The sequence below is a fragment of the Capra hircus genome, chromosome 18 (genome assembly GCF_001704415.2).
Source record: "Capra hircus breed San Clemente chromosome 18, ASM170441v1, whole genome shotgun sequence".
Classification (NCBI taxonomy): domain Eukaryota; kingdom Metazoa; phylum Chordata; class Mammalia; order Artiodactyla; family Bovidae; genus Capra; species Capra hircus.
In genome coordinates, this window is record NC_030825.1 from 46,859,193 (window position 1) to 46,880,752 (window position 21,560).

General features: G+C 53.0%; 2 protein-coding genes across 4 annotated transcripts; both read left to right on the forward strand.

The window, feature by feature from the left end:
• Positions 1,950-15,882, forward strand: CD22 (CD22 molecule). 3 transcript variants are annotated; one of them, XM_018063295.1, is made up of 14 exons: positions 1,950-1,998; positions 4,095-4,150; positions 4,809-5,189; positions 6,791-7,084; positions 8,687-8,947; positions 9,097-9,360; positions 10,470-10,724; positions 10,931-11,194; positions 11,276-11,539; positions 13,343-13,439; positions 13,595-13,670; positions 14,058-14,182; positions 14,541-14,625; positions 14,935-15,882. In XM_018063295.1, exons 2-14 carry the CDS (start codon positions 4,117-4,119, stop codon positions 15,064-15,066), a joined length of 2,532 nt encoding a protein of 843 aa, XP_017918784.1. In that variant the 5' UTR covers positions 1,950-1,998; positions 4,095-4,116; the 3' UTR covers positions 15,067-15,882. The 3 variants fall into 3 exon arrangements, with proteins under 3 accessions (XP_017918784.1, XP_017918783.1, XP_017918785.1); XM_018063294.1 differs by having other exon boundaries at positions 1,961-1,998; positions 3,985-4,150; XM_018063296.1 differs by lacking the exons at positions 8,687-8,947; positions 9,097-9,360 and having other exon boundaries at positions 1,961-1,998; positions 3,985-4,150.
• Positions 20,240-21,145, forward strand: FFAR1 (free fatty acid receptor 1). Its single transcript, XM_005709478.2, has one exon. The coding sequence runs from the start codon at positions 20,240-20,242 to the stop codon at positions 21,143-21,145; it is 906 nt and encodes a 301-aa protein (XP_005709535.2).

Here is a 21,560-nt window from a genome sequence, read left to right on the forward strand (position 1 = left end):
GCTGGAGATCCGTCAATTTTCTTGATCTTTTCAGTGAACCAGGTATTTTATTTCCTCTATTATTTTTCTGTTTTCAATCTCATTGATTTCTGCTTTTATATTTATTATCTCTTTCCTTATGCCTGTTTTAGATTTGTTTTGCTCTTATTTGTCTAGTTTCTAGAGATGGAATCTTATGTTATTGATTTGAGGCTTACTCTTTTTTTTTTTTTTTTTTTTGGCTTGCAGGAACTTAATTCCCCAACCAGGAATTAAACTCCGGCTCTTTGCAGTGAAAGTACCAAGTCCTAACCACCAGACTACCAGGGAACTCTCAAGACTTACTTTTTTAATGAAAACATTCAGTGCCGTAAATTTCTCCCTTGTGTTTTAGCTGTGTCCCACAAAGTGTGATGGGCTCTATTTTCATTTTCTTTTAGTTCAATGTATTATTAAATTTCCCCTGAGCTGTTTCCTTTGATCCATAGGCTATTTAGAAGTGTGCTGTTTGGTTTTCAGGTGTTTGGGGATGCTTCTGTTTTTTATTTCTAGTTTGATTCCATCATGGTTAAAGCATATACTGTACGTGATTTCAATTCTTTCACATTTTTTGAGGCTTGTTTTACGGCCCTAAATTTGGTTGATCTTGGTATACATTCTATGCTCCCTTGAAAATAACGTGTATTTTGTTGTTTTAGGGTGGAGTAGTAGTCAGTGAATGTCAGCTAGATACTGTTTGTTGATGATGTTGCTGGTTGATGGTATTGTCCTTTGCTGTTTTTGTCTAGCTCTTCCATCAGTTGTTGAGGATGAGTGTTGAAGTTCCCAACTATAACTGTGGATTGTCTGTTCTTTCACTTCTGTTGGATTTTGCTTCACACATTCTGTAGCTCTGTTGTTTGGTGTTTACACATTTAGAGTGCTATGTTTTGGTGGATCAACCCTTTCCTTATTGCATAATATCCGTCTCTGTCTTGGATCATTTTCTTTGTTCTGAAATCTACTATGCTGTTGCTGCTTAGAAGGCTTCAGTTGTGTCCAACTCTGTGCGACCCTATGGACTACAACCCACCAGTTTCCTTGGTCCGTGGGATTCTCCAGGCAAGAATACTGGAGTGGATGGGCATGCCCTCCTCCAGGGAATCTTCCTGACCCAGGCGTTGAACCTGGGCCTCCTGAATTGCAGGCAGATTCTTTACCACTGAGCCACCTGTATTAAGCCACTCCTATTTTCTCTTTAAAATTGAGATATAATCAACATATAACATTATGTTAGTTTCAGGTGTGGAATGTAATGATTCAATATTTATATCTCCTGCAAAACAATCACTACAATAAGTCTGGTTAACATTCATCAGCATAAATAGCTACAATTTTTCTTCTTGTGATGAGAACTTTTAAGATTTACTCTCTTAGCAACTGTCAAATATATAATACAGTAATAGTAACTATAGTCACCATGCTATAACTTACATCCCTAGGATTTATTTATTTATTTTATAACCAGAAATTTGTACCTTTAACCCACTTCTACCCCTTTTGCCCACACCCTACTCCCTGCCTCTGGCAACCACCAAACTGTTCTTTGTATCTATGGGTTCATTTTCACTAAAGATTCCATCTGTAAGTGAGATCTTACGGTATTTGTCTTTCTCTGACTTATCTCACTTAGGGTAATTCCCTCCAGTCCCATCCATGTGGTAGCAAATGGCAAGATACTCTTCTTTCATGGCTGAAAAATATTCCTTTGTGTACATATTCTTTATCCACACTTCCATTGATGGACTCGTAGGTTGCTTCCATGTCTGCAGGGAACATTGAGGTGCCAATATCCTTTCGAGTTAGGGTTGTATTTCCTTCAGAGAAATACCCAGAAGTGGCCTTGCTGTCACAGGGAGCTGGGGCCGGGGGCGTGGCCAAGAAGAGTGAAAATAGGTCACTGGCAACTCTGCTGTGCTTCCCCTTTCACTCTTAGATGCTGCCAGGGTCCCCGAAGAGGGAAGACACATGAGGAAACAGGTAAAAACTATTTTGTTCTCTTTTGCATTAGACAAGCACGCATGGAGCAGCCGCTGAAAGCTGGCACAATTCGGGGGCTGGGAGCAGTGGGGACTCTCTTCCCTTCTCCTGCCAGTATGACAAGAGGTGGCAGTCCCCTGTCTTTGAGCATCTTTCTGGCAAGTCATCTGAGAGCAGGAGGGTGCCCTGCCCTCACGGAGTGCCCAGGAGGGGATAGCGGACCCAGGGAGGCCAGCTCTGAGGTCCTGCGAGGCTCTATGCGGGCTGGTGTTGAGCAGAGCACATGTCTGGAGCCTTTGCGCACAGGGCCGACTGTCCCCAGCCTCCCTGCGCCATCCCACCTCAGCAGCCTTCCAATCGCAGGCCTGGGGCCCACACTTTGTGCCCCAGAGACCGCCTGAAGCTCCATGGGGATAAGCATACAGCCCTGCTCTGAGAAGCGCCCCTCTCTCACTGGCCTGGTATCCTCCAGCGGGTCCCCAATGAGGGTGTGACTGGTGGCTGCTGGCAGAGGGGTACTCTTGCCCAACCCCTGGAGGCTAGTCTTTGCCACGAGGAATGGACGCTGGCCCTGGCCACGGCCCTTGTGGAAACCCAAAGGGGGCCCAAAGTGCATCCCTTGGAATACTGACCCTGGGACTAAAGTGTGTAAAATAGTTCCCCTGGCTAAAGAAGCTGGGGTCTTGTGCTGTACTCTAAGCTCCATGCTGGGAAATGCACAAGGCATATACAGCTAGTTAAAGGGCCTGAAAAGGTCTATGCTGAAGAATTCCATTTCATGTTTTTTTAACACAGCTTTTGACCTTAAAGACTTTTTTCTGTGTAATGTGATTAACACCTGCAAAGCTGTATGGCCCCTGCATGGAGTGTCTACCCCATCCATGCCTGGGGCCAGACCAGCATGACTTCTGGGCCTGGGAACAAGACTCCTTGTTACTTTCAGCCGGCAGCCTAGCTTTCCCCATGCTGGTTGTGGACACCCAACAGTCCTTAGCCTAAGCCACACAACCAGAGGAGATAAACAGCCGGAGCGGCTGGGGGCAGGGGTGCTGATGTGTGGGAACTGTTGGCTGGGCAGGGAGGGGGTGGGAAGGAGACGAAGGTCTGGGCTGAGACAGGAGACACACTCTGTTGGCCTGTCCTGGTGACCTGCGCCCCCCCAGGGACAGGCCTGAAGGGTGCAACCATGCAAATTGGGACTTAAATTTAACTCTATGTAAATGTAACTCTGTGTAAAAGTCTAGTGAGTTAGCTGTCCAGCTCATTGCGTGTGTGCACACACACACACAGGCAGTGGTTGCACATGGGTGGCCCTTGGACCACCTCTAGCCCACAGACAGGTTTTGTTTGACCAGCATGGTGTTTATTTGTTTTGTTTTGTTTCAAAGCAAGACACGAAATTTTGGCTTCTTGCAGCTTTTAAAACAGTAGAAGATAGGGCAGTACTGGGCCCACATTCCCACCTGACTGGAACTGAGATAGGCATGGCCTTTACTCAAGGCCGGTGTCAATACCTGGTTGATTTGTTTCCTACCGAACCCAGGGTATGGGGCAGGGGGGCGGTGCTCTGAATGGTCCCTTGGACCACATTCTCCTGAGTCCTCTCAGATCCATCTAAATGCTCTCCTGGCATCATGCTTAATGACTGGCTTTAGAGTTGTTGTTGTTGTTGTTTTCCTGGTCTTTAAAATCAGAGTTTGGCCCTGTCTCTTTCCTACGTGAAACCCTTCCCTGGTTGCCCCAAGGTAAGCTCCAAGTCACCTAGGGCCTGACATTTGAGGTGCTCAGCAGTTTGGTGCCACTCAAAGCTTGAGAGCTAGCCAGCAAGTTTATAGAAGTTTGGATGGATGGTTGATTGGATGGATGGATGGTTGGAAGCAAGGAAGAAGTGCTAGTCCTACGTGGTGTTGGGCTGATGGGAGAGGCATGGTGTATCCCGAAAAGGCCCATGAGCTTCTGGAATCCCCTATCCTGCTGTGCAACCAGTCACTGTCCTCCGGGGATCAGGGAAAAGGGGTTGGCATATGTGCGCAAGAAGAGCTGTCTGGAAGATGTCAGCGACCAGGTGGCTCAAAGACAAACTCTTCCTGGCCCAGGCTCCTGCCTAGACACAGCACCATGCATCTCCTTGGTCCCTCGCTCCTGCTTCTCGGTAAGGATGGCAGTCTCGGTGGGTCCTGGGGTCTGGGCTGATGGTGGAACCCAGAGGAGGAGGAAAGACAGGGGAAGAGAAGAGTAAATGTGGGGCAGGGTGGGGACAGGCAGTGTGTGTGTGTGTATATATATATATGTATATATATACATATATATACATATCTGTGTGTGTGCTTGTGTTTGGGCTTCCAAGGTGGTGTTAGTGGTAAAGAACATGCTTGCCAAGGCAGGAGACATAAGAGTCGTGGGTTCGATCCCTGGGTTGGAAGATGCCCTGGAGGAGGGCACGACAACTCACTCCAGTATTCTTGCCTGGAGGATCCCCATAGACAGAGGAGCCTGGCAGGCTGTAGTCCATAGGGTCTCAAGGAGTCAGACACAACTGAAGCGACTTAGCATGCATGCACGTGCATATCCAGGGGCTCTTCCCAACCTAGGGATTGAATCTGGGTCTCCTGCATTGCAGGCAGATTCTTTACCATCTGAGCCACCAGGGAAGCTCGTGTGTGTGTGTGTGTGTGTGCGTGTGTGTGTGTCTGTGTGTATACACACACCTCTCCCTCTCCCTCCCTGTCTCTTCAGGGGAAATTCTTTATTCCTTTGAAAGTTCTCAGTGTCCCTCACTAATGTTTTCTGTTCACTTTGGTGGGTTCCAGAATACTTGGCTTTCTCTGACTCAACCTGGAAGTTTAAGCATCCTGAGACCCTCTATGCCTGGGATGGAGCCTGCGTCTGGATCCCTTGCACATACAATTGGCTAAAAGGTGGTGGACACACCCTAGATAACCTGACTGTGTACCACAATTTTACGTATGACAAGGAGGCCAAGCACCACAAGGGGACCATCCTCTATTATAAGAACCTGAAAGCCAAGGAGTCTACCCCCAGTCAGGAAAGGGTACGGTTCCTGGGAAACAACAGAAACAACTGTACCCTCCTCATCAATCCTGTCAAGGTCAATGACAGCGGCCTTCTGGGGCTGAGGGTGACATCGGGGCTTGACAAATGGATGGAGTCTATAGCCCTCAATATCTCTGGTAAGGCCCTGAGGATGGGTCCCTTTGTCTCAGCAAGGAGGAAGGTGGGGAAACATCCGACTCCTGGGAATGATCACAAACTGTGCTGCCTGCAGAGGCCAGACGAGGATGCCAGAGAGACCAGGGTGGCACAAGGACCCCGTGGTGCCCATGGCAAACTGGAGTGTGGACCTTCACCCCTCCTTGAGCAGACTGCCTGCCACTCAGCTCCTGTACATTCTAGAATCTGGCTTCTGGGTTGCCTGATTTTTCCAGAAAACATGGAGATCTGATTTTTCAAGGGAAACCTCCCAATGTGTTAATGTGAGGGATTAATTCTAACTAGCCCTATGCGGCTACCTGACACACGGATAGGGTGTGAACAAAACACAGGTGTGGGGCCCCCACCCTAGGCGGCATGCTCACTCTGTTCCATAGCCTGTGGATTTGGTGGGTGGTTCCATGCAGCCTTATGTTTGGAGTGAGAGATGCCACAATATGAGGATGGCCCAGCCCCGGGGACAGCAGAGACTGGCTGCCCAACAGGCCTCTCCACTAAAGGAGAGTCAACGCTGAGAAGGCAAACACCAGGGCGTGTGACTGAAGCAAGCATAAACCGTAAGACACAGTTCCTAAGGAGGATCAGCTTTCACAAGCCCTTTCAGAGGGTATTTCGGCTGAGCAGAGAAAGGCGGGCCCAGAGAGAGAGGTGGACGGAGTGGCCGGGGATTCCTGATGGGTTACTTGGGGCAGGGTGTCTAAAGTGGGTCCGTCTCTCAGGCTTCCAGTGTGGTCCCTGCTTTTTTTGTTTTTCTTTTTTTAAAAACAGTTTTATTGAGATGAGTCTACTACAACTCACCTACTAAAAGTGTTCAGTTCAGTATTTGTTAGTGTGTTTATAGACATGTGGAACCATTACCACAGTCAATACTAGAACATTTACATTAGCGCAGAAAGAACTGCAGCGCCTCCACCTGTCACTCCTGTGACGGCTAATCTGTGTGTAGATATGGCTGGGGCTTCCCTGGTGGCTCAGACAGTAAAGCGTATGCCTGTAATGCGGGAGACCCGGGTTCAATCCCTGGGTCGGGAAGATCCCCTGGAGAAGGGAATGGCAGCCCACTCCAGTATTCTTGCCTGGAGAATCCCACGGACGGAGGAGCCTGGCGGGCAACAGTCCACAGGGTTGCAAAGAGTCGGACACGACTGAGCGACTTTGCTTCACAACGGCTGGGCCACAGTAGCCTGGAATGTGATCGAACATTATTTTGGATTGTCTATGAAGATGTTTGTAGATGAGATTAATATTTATTTTATTTATTATTTAAAATTTATTTGTTTAATTGGAGGATAATTACTTTATAATACTGTGATGGTTTTTGCCATATATCAGTATGAATCAGTCACAGGTATACAGGTGTCCCCTCCATCCTGAACCCCCCTTTCACCTGCCTCCCCACCCTATCCACCCAGGTCGTATAAAGAGCATTACTGTGGGTGCCCTGCTTCACACACCAAACACACACTGGTTATCTATTTTACACATGGCAGTGTATATGTTTCAGCGCTACTCTCTCAAATCACCCACCCTCTCCTCCCACTGAGTCCCTGCTCTTTTGCAGAGAGGGCTCCTCAACCCCACATAGAGCTCCGTCAGGAAATCTACGAGGACCAGGAAGTCACTGTCACCTGCTCGCTGAATTTCGCCTGCCGTGATTACCAGATCCATTTGCAGTGGTCCCTGGAGGGGTCTGTGACCACCTATACCATCCTCTCCCCTGAGATGGTCGCCACCCAGAGCCACCTCAGTTTCCAGCCCAAGTGGACTCATGATGGCAAGAACCTGACCTGCCAGCTCTGGGACCCCATGAAACAGCGGGTACTCTCGGAGAAAACGGTGTTGCTGGAAGTGAAGCGTGAGTCTCCCCGACGCTCCTGTGGGAGGGACGAGGGTCCTGTCATCTCTTCACCCCCTCAAAGGGGCATGGCGAGCTCAGAGAAGGAAGCGTGATGGGTCTGTGGGTACTCGCAGATGGGAATGGTCCAGGCAGAGCTTCGGCACCCACTCTGTCCTTCCCATCATCAGCGCTGGTGTTTCAGGGCACGGATTCATGTTAGTGTCTGCTTCCCAGGTGGCACTCGTGGTAAAGCAGGAGACATAAGAGAGGCAGGTTTGATCCCTGGGTCAGGAAGATCTCCTGCGGGAGGGCATGACAATCCACTCCAGAATTCTTACTTGGAGAATCCCCCTGGACAGAGGAGCCTGACAGGCTACAGTCCATGGGGTCACAAAGAGTTGTACACAACTAAAGCTACTGAGCATGCGCGCACGCCAAACAGAATAAAATAATTTAATCTATCCTCAAGCCATGACATGATTTGGGGATCACCTGGCTAAGGGTTTTCTGTTCCCTTGGGGGGATAGGATGAAGAATTTTTCCACATCATTATTGGAGCCTCATTCATTCATTCAATAAATATTTATTGTGAACCTACTTAGCGCTAAGCCCTATTATGGCTGCCAGGCATAGAGCAGTGAGCAAAGTTCTTGCCAACGTGGCACTAGCATTGCAGTGGGGGATAGGAGAGCAAATAGATGATCAGGGGAATACAGGACATAATTTTAGGTGGTGCTAAGTGTAGCTAAGAAAAAATAGGGACTTCCTTGGTGATCCAGTGGTTAAGACTCTGCCTTGCAATGCAGGGGGCACAGGTTCAGTTTCTAGTCAGGGAGCTAAGACCCCACATGCTGGAGAGCAACTAAACTCATGTGCCAAAACTAGAAAGTCCATGCTCCACAACTAGAGTCTGTGCTGCAACGGAAGGTCCCACAAGATGCAACAATGACCCTGTCCTGCAGCTAAGTCCCAACTCAGCCAAATAAATAAATATTTAAAAAGAGAGAAAGTAAAAGGTAATCAGGGCTAGGACAGAGAGAGTGAGGGGTGGAGGCTTAACTCAAGCTGAGACTCAGTGAAGGGAGGGACTGAGGCAGGCACACAGTATCTCTGTGAGAAGAGCAATCCAGGGAGAGGGAAGAACAAGTCCAAGGAACCTGGCATGTCTGCATCAGAGCAAGGGGCCCTTGACCTTGGCACTGTGTCCAAGGGGCCCAATGGTAGGAAAGGAAGGCTGAGAGGGATTGGGATGCTAGATCTCAGGGGCTGCAGGGAGGGGTTTGGGTTTTTCTCCAAGTGTGGAATCCAGCGAACGGCTTCAAGCAGAGGAGTGGCAAGCTCTGATGGACCCTCCTGGGAATGCAGCTGGCTGCTGGCAGAGACCAGAGCTTCGGGGACTGGGCTTAGGGGGAGCAGAGAGATGAGTTGGGAGGCTGTGACAGTCCCCTGGTGCTTGGACCAGCCCACCTTTGTTGACAAGGGCAGCAAGGAGTGGCTCCAGACTCTCACCCCACTCTATGTAGGCTGCTACTTTATCAGAATTAAAGGGCTGCAACTTCTCAGCACTTAACACCCTCGGAAAATTCCCTACCCCTTCTGCACTGTCCTCTGCTCCTCCAGACGCACCAAAGTTGGAGATCCAGGTCAGCCCCGAAGAAGCCACCGTCACAGAGGGAGAGTCTGTGACCATGAGGTGCCAGGTCACCAGCAACCCGCCGCACTGGAGTGTGTCCTGGTTCAAGGACGGGACTCAACTGGAGGAGCAGGGGACAACACTCACTCTGCCCGAAGTGACCAGGACAATGAGCGGGCAGTACACGTGCCAGGCCTCCAACGATGTGGGCCCAAGACAGTCAGATGCGGTGGATCTCCAGGTGCACTGTGAGCCTCCCGGGAGCTGCAAAAGGGGCAGGCTGGGAGTCAGCAGGGGTGCCACCCAGGCCTTCAGGAGGGGACCCACCCAGGCCCTCAGGAGGGGACCCATAGAGGCCTCTGCTCACCCCACCCCCCACCTCGGCCCCTTCTTCCAGATGCTCCAGAACCTTCCAGGGTTCAGCTCTCCCCCTCGCCAATTAAAGAAGGAGTTACAGTAGAGCTGGCTTGTGTATCAGCCGCCAATCCTCCTCCAGTGAATTACACCTGGTATTTCAATGAGCATGAACTGCCTGGAAAGAACGGCAGGACCTTCCAGATCCCTCAAGTCCTCATTAAGCATGCTGGGAAGTACTCCTGCTTGGCAGAAAATAGTCTCGGGCCTGGATCTGTTGGCCAGGAAGCTGACTTGGACGTCCAGTGTGAGTAGTCGCAGAGGAAATAGAAGAGTCCGAGAAGGGACAGCAAGCAGAAACCAGGGGCTTCCGGCAGATTAGCTCCTGGGAGGCGGGTGTTGTGCTATAGTTCACAGTCATGCCCTTAGCAACAAAGCAGGGCCTGGCTCGTGGGAGGCGCTCAGTAGATGTTTGTTGACTGAATGAATGGCGAGCTGCCAGGGTCCATGAGGGACACAGAGACTTGGCACCGCTATGCAGCGACTGAGTCCCTGGAGGGGTCCGAAGTTTTTGAGAACCGGGGCAAAATACCTTGTTACCTCTCTGTCATCTGGCCCTGTTTAGCACCAGTGAGTCTTGTTACTGAGCAGAGCCCAGGACAAAGAGAGTCCCTATATCTGATCCTTGGACCCTAGGCTGTCACGTTAGTGTTAGTGTTAATCGCTCAGTCGTGCCCGACTCTTTGTGACCCCATGAACAACTGCAGCCCACCAGGCTCCACTGCAGCCCACCAGGCTCCACTGTACATGAGATTTTCCAGGCCAAGGGTACTGGAGTGGGTTGCCATTTCCTTCAAATACGCTGGATACCCAAATCCTGGAATCTAGACAACGAATACGGTTTACATTAGTGGCAGCAATGTGTTTACCACTTGCCATGGGGCTCTAATGGCGTCCTCTCACTCCGTCCTCACAATGGTTCCACAAGGTTAGCTACTCACAGGACCCCATTTGACAGATGAGTAAACTGAGGTCTGCAGCCTCCAAGTGGCAGGATCCAGCAGTCTGGCTCCAGAGCTATGCTTTTTCTTATTTGAAAGAATGCCCTTGCTATATGACCAAGCCTTGACAGCCCCCAGACCCATGCAGAGATCCACAAACAGCAGCCCCTCCTTGCTCAGCACCATACGTACGTACTCTGCCCAGAGCTGTTCTCTTAACCACTGCAACATCCTATCTCAAACCACAATCAGGCCAAATGGCCAGGGCAAGCGGGGAGCACAAGCCTTCCCTCAGCTAACCGACAAACTGTATCAATGCAGGGCATGGGGAGAGCAGAGAGGAAGCCGGAAGGAACAGATACTGATATTAGAGGTAGCTATCTTTTCTTCATCCATCTCTCTGGTTTTCTCCCAGATCCCCCCAAGGGGGTCACCACGGTGATTCAAAACCCCACACCAATTCGAGAAGGAGACAGTGTGACCCTGTCCTGCACCTTCAATTCCAGTAACCCCAGAGTTACTCGATATAACTGGAACAGTCCAGGCTCCCAGGACCAGATATCACAGAAGCTGACGATTCGAAAAGTCGCCTGGGACGCACAGCCAGTCAAATGCGAAGCCTGTAACCAGTGGTGTTCGTGGTCTCCCTCCGTCAACCTGAACGTCCTCTGTGAGTGCCCCAGGCCCGCGGGAACTGGGGGGTGGCCCAGCCGGGATAACGGGGTTCTAAGAGTGAGGAGCCTGAAGCCTGGACCACAGTCCTCACAGAGAACTGAGGGATGAGAGTCAGGCCTCGGAGCCAAGGGGAGAGGGAGTCTTGGGGACAGGAGGAGGGAAAGGGATCCCAGAGGTCAGCCTGAGGCCCTTGCTTTCCAGATGCCCCCAAGGACGTCAGCATCCAGATCAGCCCTCATACGGAGATTCGATCTGGGAAGCGGATCCTCCTCCAGTGTGAGTTCTCAAGTAGCCGTCCCACGGACGTCCACGTCTTCTGGAAGAAAGATGGAAGCCTTCTTCTGAAGGCAGGGAAGACACTTACCTTTGACCCCATCTCTCCAGAAGATTCGGGAACCTACCACTGCTTGGTCAACAACTCCATAGGACAGACCTCATCTGAGGCCCGCGAGCTCCGAGTGATGTGTGAGTGGCTGGAGCTGGAGGCAGATGGCAGAGATGGGCAGAGGACCAGTGACCTGAATCCTGACTTTGCTTGTCCTGCAGATGCTCCCAGAAGGCTGCATGTGTCCATCAGCCCGAAAGACGGCGTGGTGGAGGGGAAGACGGCAGTCCTGACCTGCGAGAGCGACGCCAACCCTCCCACCTCCCACTACAACTGGTTTGATGGGAATAACCAAGACCTCCACCATTACGGCCAGATGCTGAGGTTGGAGCCGGTGAAGCCGCAGCACGCAGGCAGCTACTGGTGCCGGGGGACCAACCGTCTGGGCCAGAGCCAGTCACCCCCGACCACCCTCACTGTCTACTGTAAGGCCCCCTCCTCCTCTGGCCCTGGCCACTCCTGGGGCTTCCTCCTCGGCTGTGCTGCTGTGTGTTCAGATCACATCCCTGATCCTGCCCTGCGCACCCTCCCTCTCCTGCAGGGGGCGGACGGGGGTGTGGGGAACCCTGCGCTTAGAGGCCCCTGCTCCACACACAGCTCTTCCACCTTCCTTCTCCTGCTCAGTCTCTCCAGACTCAAGGAGGACTCCCTCTCTGCCTACCTCCCTCCTTCCAGACACCCTGAGCTCCTCTTGGCTCCCTCTCTCTGCCTCTCCCTCTTTGTCTAACACTTGAAAGGCTGCTTGTTTCTACCGTTTGATTTTTTTTTTTCAGCAGTGTTTTTTTCCTTTAAGACAAAGTAAGTACATGGTAAAAAAAAAAAAAAAAAAGAAAGAAAGAAAGAAAGAAAAGAAACAGCATGGAAGGGTAAACAGTGAAAGGACAGTCACTTCTTTCTTGCTCCCTGAGAACTCTGCCTCCTCTCCTCCCTCAAGGCGTTCACTGTTGGCTGGGTATGTCTCCTTGCAGAAATATTCTGTTCATGCACGATAGGCCTCTAGAGACCTGGGTCCATACACCCTTCTTTGTTACTTAGACTTTGGAAGAGCTCACGCATTGCCTTGAATTTTCCTTTCTTCACGTAATGGGGGCTTCCCTAGTGGCTCAGATGGTAAAGAATCTGCCTACAGTGCTGGAGACCAGGGTTTGATCCCTGGGTCGGGAAGACCCCCGGGAGAAGGGAATGGCAACCCACTCCTGCCTGGAGAATTCCATGGACAGAGGAGCCTGGTAGGCTACAGTCTGTGGGGTTGCAAAAAGTTGGACACGACTGAGTGGCTAACATTTTCACTTTCCATGTAATAACGGCACTTGGAGATTGTTCTAGATTTGTGCATAAACAGGTGTCTGAAGAGTCTGGAAACATAGAGGGGAATATTTACTTATTGTGTTTCTCTCAGATTAGTGATTGGAGCCAGGACTTTAAACGTAGAGGACCATCACCATGTAAAGCTGGCGCTAAAGGGAGCCAACCTCACTGTGTCATTCGGAAAAGTAACTTAACACCACGTTCCCTAGGCCTCCCCTCTGCAGACACCCTGAGACCTGCCTCCTTTCCTCAGGGTGCAACGTTGCTAAACTATGTGCCCAGTGCCCTCCTCAAGGCTGGGCACAGTCTCCTGCTCCGGGCACACCCACAGGGACAATGGTAGGCTAGGTTCCTGCCTGGACTTGCTGGGTTGAAGGACAAATGATTTTAAGTAAAGCCAAGTGGCCCTTGGGGCTTCCCAGGTGGTGCTAGTGGTAAAGAACCTACCTGCCAATGCAGGGTCAGGAATATCCCCTGGAGGAGGGCATGGCAACCCACTCCAGTATTCTTGCCTGGAGAACCCCATGGACAGAGGAGCCTGGAGGGCTACAGTCCATGGGGTCGCAAAGAGTCGGACACAACTGAAGCGACTTAGCACACACTCACACTCAAGAGGCCTTCTGATGAGACAGTACCATTTATGAGGGTTGGGTGCTCTTCGTGTGCCTGAGTCTGTCACAAAGCAGGCGCTCCTCTTGAAAACCGATTGCACTTCCCTCCTAATGAGATGTCCAGAGGGCAGGGCTGGCTTCTCCCTCTTATTCTGAGTCACATGCCTGGGGCATGGAGGAGTTTTGCAGGCTAGAAGGACAGTGGCCTCGCAGAGAGAAGCCGAGGATACCTCCCAGGCAAAGCGTGGAGCAGGCCTGCTCCCCGACTGAGGCTGTGTCATCAACTGACGTACCTCCCTTCTCCATCAGACAGTGCTGCCACCATCAGCCGGCGTGCGGCCTTGGGAGTGGGGTTCTGCCTGGCCATCTTCCTTCTGGCCGTCTGGGGAGTCAAGCTTCAGCGGAAGTGAGTGCCTCCTACCACCTGACTCCTTTGCTTTGCCTCCCGCATCCCAGTGAGTGGGTCCTTGGTCAAGCAGCCTTGCAGCCCCCAGCGTGCTGGGTCCTCAGGGCGCTCTCCCCAGGCCCTTCATCCTCCCTGATCACGTCTTTATTTCTCAGTTGGAAGAGGATTCAGAGACAGCAGGGCCTTCAGGAGAGTTCCAGTGGACAGAGCTTCTTTGTGAGGAATCTAAAGGTAGGAGGGCAGAAAGAGGGAACGCAGGGCAGGTCTTGAAGTCAAGAAAGAAGCAAAGTGGAAAATCCACTATGTGTCAATTAAAAAATAAAAAAGAACTTTCCTGGCGGTCCAGTGGTTAAGACTTTGCCTTCCAATGCAGGGCATGTTGGGTTCCATCCTTGGTCAGGTAGCTAGGATTCCATGTGCCACAGAACCAACAAACCGAAACAGAAGACAAAAGCAATATTGTAACAAATAAAGGCTTAAAAAAAAATGGTCCACATTAAAAAAAAAATCTTTAAAAAGAAACACAATGGACATGGGTGATAGAGTACTGTGGGGGTGGGTGGGGGAGCTAGGATGGGGAGAGGAGTGATAAGAGCTGAAATTTTGTCTTTCTTTCAGGCTAGAAGGACCCCCCAAGCCGAACGCCCCCACTCCCTGGGGTGCTACAACCCGGTGATGGAAGATACAGTCAGCTATGCTACCTTGAGCTTTCCTCTTGGCGAGACTGACACGCAGAGACTTAGGTACCAGGGGGTGACACCCGCGCCCTGGGAGGGACATGGGGGTAGGGCTCCTGTCCTGCCTTCCTCTTTGCTTCATCTTCTCATTCCAGCTCTATAATGACCCCCTGGAGAATGGGCTAGGGAACTGGATCTATGCCTTCAAGCAAGGGCCAGTCTCCCTCACCAAGGTTGAGGCTTCACGAAATAGACACACATACGTTCACTCGGTGGACACCTGAGCTCCTGCTATGAACCCTGGGCATCACACACAGGGGGCTGAGAGACTGGGGGTGCTCTTAGGGGCTGGGGGAATTGGAAAAAGGAGCAAATTGCATGCAAAAGTCTTCACCTGTGGTTATCCATCTGCCTTCCCTCTCAGAGACGCAGGGAGCTCAGAGATGCGGGAAATTCCCCCAAGCAGGGACGACAGGGTCACCTATGCTGTGGTGCAGAACAGTCAAGTGGTAAGAGGGCAGGGCTGTGGGAGGCGGGGGGAGGGGGAACCTGGCCTCGTCCCTGTGTCCCAGACGGGAAGGACCCGGTGGGCTCCGTGGTGGCAGAGGCTGGGCAGGGGGAGGGCTGCCCAGGCCCCGGCATGGTCAGAGCCTGGGCAGGCGCCTCCCAGTTAGAGAGGTCAACTGCATCCAGTTTCCAGACAAGAGGGCTTCGTCCTGGGCCCTTGGGACCCTGGGGTGGGGGTAGGGGGAGCCAGGAGGGAAGGGACAGTGGGAGTGGACAGTGGGAAGCTGCTCACCACACTGTGGCTTCCTCAGGCCGACTATGAGAACGTGACTCCGGAGGTCCTAGACGATGAGGGCATTCATTACTCGGAGCTGGTCCATTTTGGGAAAGGGAAGCGGGCCCTGGCCCAGGAAGGAGTGGAATACGTGACCCTCAAGCACTGATGGGCCGAAACCTTCTCAGCCCCTGCTGCTCTGCTGGGGCGTTATACACGTGCACGCATGCAAGGTTACTGCAGCCCAGCTGGTGCAGAGAACTTTGTACGTGGCCCAGACACAGTCTCCCTTCTTAGCACTGGTAACCTGCCAAAGGGTTCGTTCCTGGTCCTTTCCTCCCAGCGGCTCATCTACATACCTACCCTGAACTGTACAAATCTTCCCCCTGGCCCTCCCCAGCCATCTGTCACCACCTGTGTGTGTGTGGTCTGTTAGTCGCTCAGTCATGTCCAGCTCTTTGTGACCCCATGGACAGTAGCCTGCCAGGCTCCTCTGTCCATGGGATTCTCCGGGCAACAGTACTGGAGTGGGTTGCCATGCCCTTCTCCAGGGGATCTTCCCAAACCAGGGATTGAACCTGGGTCTGCTGCATTGCAGGCCAAACCTTTACCGTCTGAGCCACCATCTGCCCCCTCCCAAACCCCATCCCCTAGATGGCTGTGTCCCCGCTGGGATCAGATGGTCATTATTTTTATTTCTCTCTCATCCCATTCCTTTGACAAGCGACCCCTGCTCTGATAACTTCACTCACTAATATAATGCCTAATTTTTGCCTCCGGGACAAAGCCCAGGAAATGAGGAACATAAACGAGGTAGAGAGAGGCACTGCCCTGGGCCAGTTCCTCCTCTAGGAGGCTTTCCACAGAGAGGATTATGCTGCTGCGGCCCCTGTCCTTGGAGGTCTCGGGGTCTGAGACGTACACCGGTGTGGATACACATGTAACAGACACAGAGCTGCACAATAAACCTGACTCAGATATGGCATCAAGCAGCCAGTGAGTGATTTCCAGTCTGCAGAGTGCGAGTGGGGACAGGGAGGTGGGGCAGGCATCCTGGGGCTTGGGAAGAAGGGAAAGGTCATGATCAAATCACCAGACTGGAGAGCCCATCTCCTGGTTGCCGAGAGTCCACTGGCATCACAAGACAGAGTCTGGGTCTCGACTCTTCCACTTGACCAGCCAAGTGAGCTTGGGCAGAGTTCACCGGCTTCTCTGAGCCTCAGTTTCTTCATCTGTTAAAAAGAAGATGCAGGTGGTTCGAGATAGGAAATGAGCTATAGTCTTATGTCATATTATAAGAAGGGTAACACAGCAGCCAAAAGTCCCTAAGAATCAAATTTCTATCTGATTTGCATCTCTTGAAGACTGTGAAAAGGGGAAGCCAACTCATTGCTCACAGCACTTCTCAAAAAGTGGCCCTGCTGAGTTCTTTCGCAACCCACAGCTGCATGGCTTTTCGAAGACCTGGAGGGACCTCTCACCCTTTCTACCTTCGTTTACCCCCACTCGTTTTCTAGTACGTTTCCTGGCTGACTTGCCCTCTGCTTCTCCGTCTGTTCTCTCTCTACCGGTTCCACTTCTCCCAAGGGGCCCAAGCCCATTCTCCTTTGGGGCAGGAAGGCGTGGTTCATCAATCAGCAAGATGCCCAGCAAATTCCTGGCCTGTGATGGGTGTTCTGAAGACACCACCTTCCTTTCCTGCCCCCAACATTCCCCACTGCCCAACACCAGATCCTCTCCGCAAGGTTGTCCTTGGGATACCCGAGGAGTGGGGCACTGATTTCCCATCAAACTTCTTATCCCTAGTTTGACTTCTTCCCCTTTTTTCTTTCTTTTTTGGGCACACCATGTGGCTTGGGGCATCTCAGTTCTGGGGCCCTCACAGTGAAAGTGCTGAGTCTTAACCACTGGATTTCCAGGGGACTTCCGGTCAACCTCATGCGAGCACCATATGCTTTTTTTAGAGAAGGCTTTGAGGACTGTTGAAATGAGAGGAGAAGGGCTTGGGAACCAGAATCACTAAACCCATTCAACCATTTACCACAGAACCAGTTATTGGGATACCAAAAAAAAGATAGAGCATGGTCCTAACTTAGGGGTCTCTGGTCTAGCTGCCCAGAGGGTTTTAGATGCCCAAGGGGCTGGAGGCAGCCTGAGGAGGCCTGGCACGGGGTTCCCTGGCAACCAGCTGGTGACTTCCATCCTGTCCCCATGCCTGGCTGCTGATATCAACCTACTTCATGACCAATTGCCCAGGAGATGTAGCTGTCATCAGGCCCCACTGAGATGTGCTCAGCAGGGACTGGGCAGCCCTGGGGCCGGAACACACGCAGCCCCGCATCCAGCCCCAGACCTCACTGTCCTCCCGGAGCCCAGACAATAGACCATTCATCCGACTCAGTGAGTCCCTGCTGTGTATGCAACAAGCAGTGGACAGAGCAGGCAGCTAGCTTCGCCCTCACTGGCCAACATTCTAGCAGTTAGTCGCTAAGCCATGTCTGACTCTTTGGGGACCCCATGAACTATAGCTCGCCAGGCTCCTCTGTCCATGGGATTCTCCAGGCAAGAATACTGGAGTGGGTTGCCATTTCCTTCTCCAGGAGGTCTTCCTGACCCAGGGATGGAACCTGCATCTCCGGCATTGGCAGGAAGATTCTTTACCACTGAGCCACCAGGGAAGCCGTACATTTTAGCAGAGGAGTTGGCAAATCTGATGTCGCAGAGTTTCAGGTGCTCAGAATAAACAACACAGAATGACAGCAGAAGGGCTGGAGCAGAGGCAGAGCCCATAGGATGCAGGGACCGAGAGCTTCTCTGTGATGCTTGGCAGACACCTGAACTGAGAGCCAGCGGAGAAGAGCTTGAAAACCCGCTGTCTCCCTTGGCACCCAGCTTTGTTCATCTCCCAAACACTCATCACAACAGGTTAAAATGGCACTTTCATCGAGGTTTTTCCCCAGCCCTGTCCATTTCTGAGTGTTTCCAAAAGACAAAACCCTAAACAGCAGGTAGTGAGTTCTTCTGTATCCCAGGGGAGGTGCTGGATGACATATGCAGGACCTGGAAGGGAGGTGATGGAGAACCTGAGATTCAAAGGGAGAAACGACCATTTCTTTGGAGGGAGCTGTGGATCGCTGAGAATCTCATGCTGCCCGCACTTGAAGCCTGATGGGCAGCACTTCCAGGGAGCCACTCGGAGAAGCTTATTCAGGGTGACGTGGAATTCAGGGAGGACATAGTGGCCTGGTGACTGACACACACGCCCAAGAAAGCTGAAGTCCAGAGAGGCTGTATTGTCAGTCTCACGCAGGAGAGAGGCAGATGGATAGACAGACACCTGTTTAGTCAGAGACAGAGAGACAGGACCGCAGAGACAGCCTGGGGCCATTTAAATCTCACTTCGGGAGGATGGGGCTTCCCCGGTGGCTCAGTGGGTGAAAGAGCCCATGGGTAACGCAGGAGATGCAGTGAGATGCGAGTGCGACCCCCGGGTCAGGAAGTTCCCCCTTCCAGTGTTCTGGCCTGGAGAATCCCATAGACAGAGGAGCCTGGCGGGCTACAGTCCATGGGGTTGTGAAGAGTCGGACACGACTGAAATGACTAAGCAGGCACGTAGGGAGGATGACACCAACAGGGAGGTGAACGACCGAGTTCCCAGAGGCTGAGACGAAAGGTAAGCAGCCAGATGGAGGCACGCGCCACCCAGCATCCCTACAAGTGCCCCCAGGAGGGGTCCCCTCTGCCATCAGTGCAGCTCAGAGAGGGGCAGGGCAGACCACCGGCCGGTACTTCAGTGCCGTCCATCTCAACTGCTCCTGTCCCTGGTCTCTCCTCCTCCTATGCCTGCTGACACGGGGAGGGTCAGTAAGCACTGTCGGGGGATCCCCTGGTGGTCCAGTGGCTACGACTCTGTGCTCCCAATGCAGGGGACCCAGGTTCAAACGCTGGTCAGGGAACTAGATCCCACATGCTGCAACTAAAATCCAGCACAGCCAAATAAATGTAGAAAAAATAAATATAAATATGAAAAAACCCAGCCACAGTCATCAGGCCAGAGGGGAGAGGAGAAGGAGGATGGGGGCGTCCAAGGCCTGTTACCAGGTACGCGGAGAGCGGAAGCTCCAGCTAGGCATGATGGTCTCATGGCCCCACGTTGCCCCACCTACTGCATGCCAAGTGGAGGCACTATGGTGACCAGAAGGACTGTTTTAGTCTCTGAGAGTGAGCCTGGCCCTGCCCACGAGCCCGTCCAAGAGTAGAGAAGACTTAGCCCCCAGGGCAGGTTTGAACAGACTGTTGGGGGTGGGGTGGAATAAAACTATGTGCTGGTTGTACCCCACCCACCCTGCTCTTTAAAGGCACACCTCCCTCCACCCAACGAAAGCCCACACCTCAAACCTCTCCCCTTCCTGTGTTTGCATCACCCTGGACCCTCACCTCCTTCAGAGATGGTCCATTAGCTGCTCATCCAGGCTGTGAGTGCTTCAGGCTAATGGCCCTGCCACCCCGCCCTTCCCTCCCTTCCGGCTCACTGCCCATCCTGGCCGCCCTCCCTCGGGGGACTCCTGAGCCTCAGACATCTGGCAGCACCAGGAGGTGAGTCCCTCTTTCTGTGGCTTCTCTCCCCATAAGAATGATTCCCCAGATCCCTGCAAGAATGATTGTCCAGAACCCCAGATGCCCCCGCTCAGGGGGAACCCCTGAAGTCAGCTAAAGTCATTCCCCTACACCGAGGGGACTTGGCTTACCCCTGGACTCTCCTCAGGCGACCCTCTTCTCCTGCCCATGGCCACAGTTTTCACCTTCCCCATACCCTGACTTCTCCTTCCCTCAACTGGGAGTTGCCACCTGACCCACACTGCCTGCTAGGGGGGCACAGGGCCCTCTCTTTCCAGGGAATTGGGAAAGGGGCATGAACACAGGAGTCTAGATTCCTCTCTTGAGAGAAACATCCTCTCTGGCTTAACTCTGGTTCTGAACTGTCTCCACCCTTTGTTTTCCCAGAGGCTCAGGAATCAGGAGGTCTTGCCTGTCCTGGGACCTGCTCACCCGTGTTCCATCTCCTGCCTGTTACCAGCGATTGCTCGCTCCATTTTAAGGGGGCACGTGGTGGAGAGAAAGTAGAGGGCTGACAGCGAGTGGTCCCTGCTCGAATCCAGGCTAGACTGCTAAAGAGCTGCCACCTCCCTCTATGGGGCGTCCATCTCTCCACCAGTCTCACTAGACGGCTTCTAGTGCCCTGAGCGGTGCTGAGACCAGACCAGTCTGTGACTCCAGGAGCCCCCATTCCCTGGTCCCGGGAGATCTGAGATCAGGGAGTGAGTGGGCGCACAAGGGGTCCCATGGACCTGCCCCCGCAGCTCTCCTTTGCCCTCTATGTGGCTGCCTTCGTGCTGGGCTTTCCACTCAACACCCTGGCCATCGCCGGCGCCGTGTCCCACGCCCGGCTGCGCCTCACCCCCAGCCTGGTCTATGCCCTCCACCTGGGCTGCTCTGATCTCCTGCTGGCGACCTCTCTGCCCCTGAAGGCGGTGGAGGCCCTGGCTGGGGGCGCCTGGCCCCTGCCGGCCCCACTCTGTCCTGCCTTTGCCCTGGTCCACTTCGCTCCACTCTATGCGGGTGGGGGCTTCCTGGCAGCCCTGAGTGTCGGCCGCTACCTCGGAGCTGCCTTCCCTCTGGGCTACCAAGCTGCCCGGAGGCCGCTCTACTCCTGGGGTGTGTGTGTGGCTATATGGGCCATCGTCCTCTGTCACCTGGGGCTGGTCTTTGGGCTGGAGGCCCCGGGGGGCTGGCTGGACAATTCCACCAGCTCCCTGGGCATCAGCACTCCAGTCAATGGCTCTCCGATCTGCCTGGAGGCCTGGGACCCGGCATCGGCGGGCCCTGCTCGCTTCAGCGTCTCGCTTCTGCTCTTCTTTCTGCCACTGGTCATCACGGCCTTCTGCTACGTGGGCTGCCTCCGGGCACTGGCCCGCTCGGGCCTGAGCCATAGACGGAAGCTAAAGGCAGCCTGGGTGGCCGGCGGGGCCCTGCTCACGCTGCTGCTCTGCTTAGGACCCTACAACGCCTCCAACGTGGCTGGCTTCCTGCACCCCAATATCGGAGGCCAGTGGCGGCAGCTGGGGCTCATCACAGGTGCTTGGAGCGTGGTGCTCAACCCTTTGGTGACCGGCTACTTGGGAAGGCGCCCTGGCCGGGGGACAGTCTGTGTGGCAAAAACAAAAACAGGGGCATCCCAGAAACAGTAGCTGCTGCTGGGGGAAAAGGGGCAGGGAGCAAGAGAGCCTGGCTGCTTCTCCAGGCTCCTGGCAAGGGCCACTTTCAAGGAACGGCGGGGCGGCTTCACCTGGGAGCATCCCTGGAGCCATTTGTGGGGAGAACTGAGCCTAGAAGAAGAGAGTATTGCAGTCAGAGAGAAGGATGGAGGCCTGGAGCTGGATGGCAAGAGGAAGGTAAGCTGCCCTGGGCACACAGGACTTCCCACCTCCCCTGTCTCTCGTCTCCTCGAATCCTGACTGCCCCGACTGCCAGCGTGCCATGTGGAGGAGGAGGACGTTTGCTTCTAAGCCAGAGGCACTGCCACTCTGATAGTGCGCTTGGGGAGATGTTACTCCAAAATCATTTCCTAGGAATGTACATTTAAATTTCTCAAGAAGCAGCAGG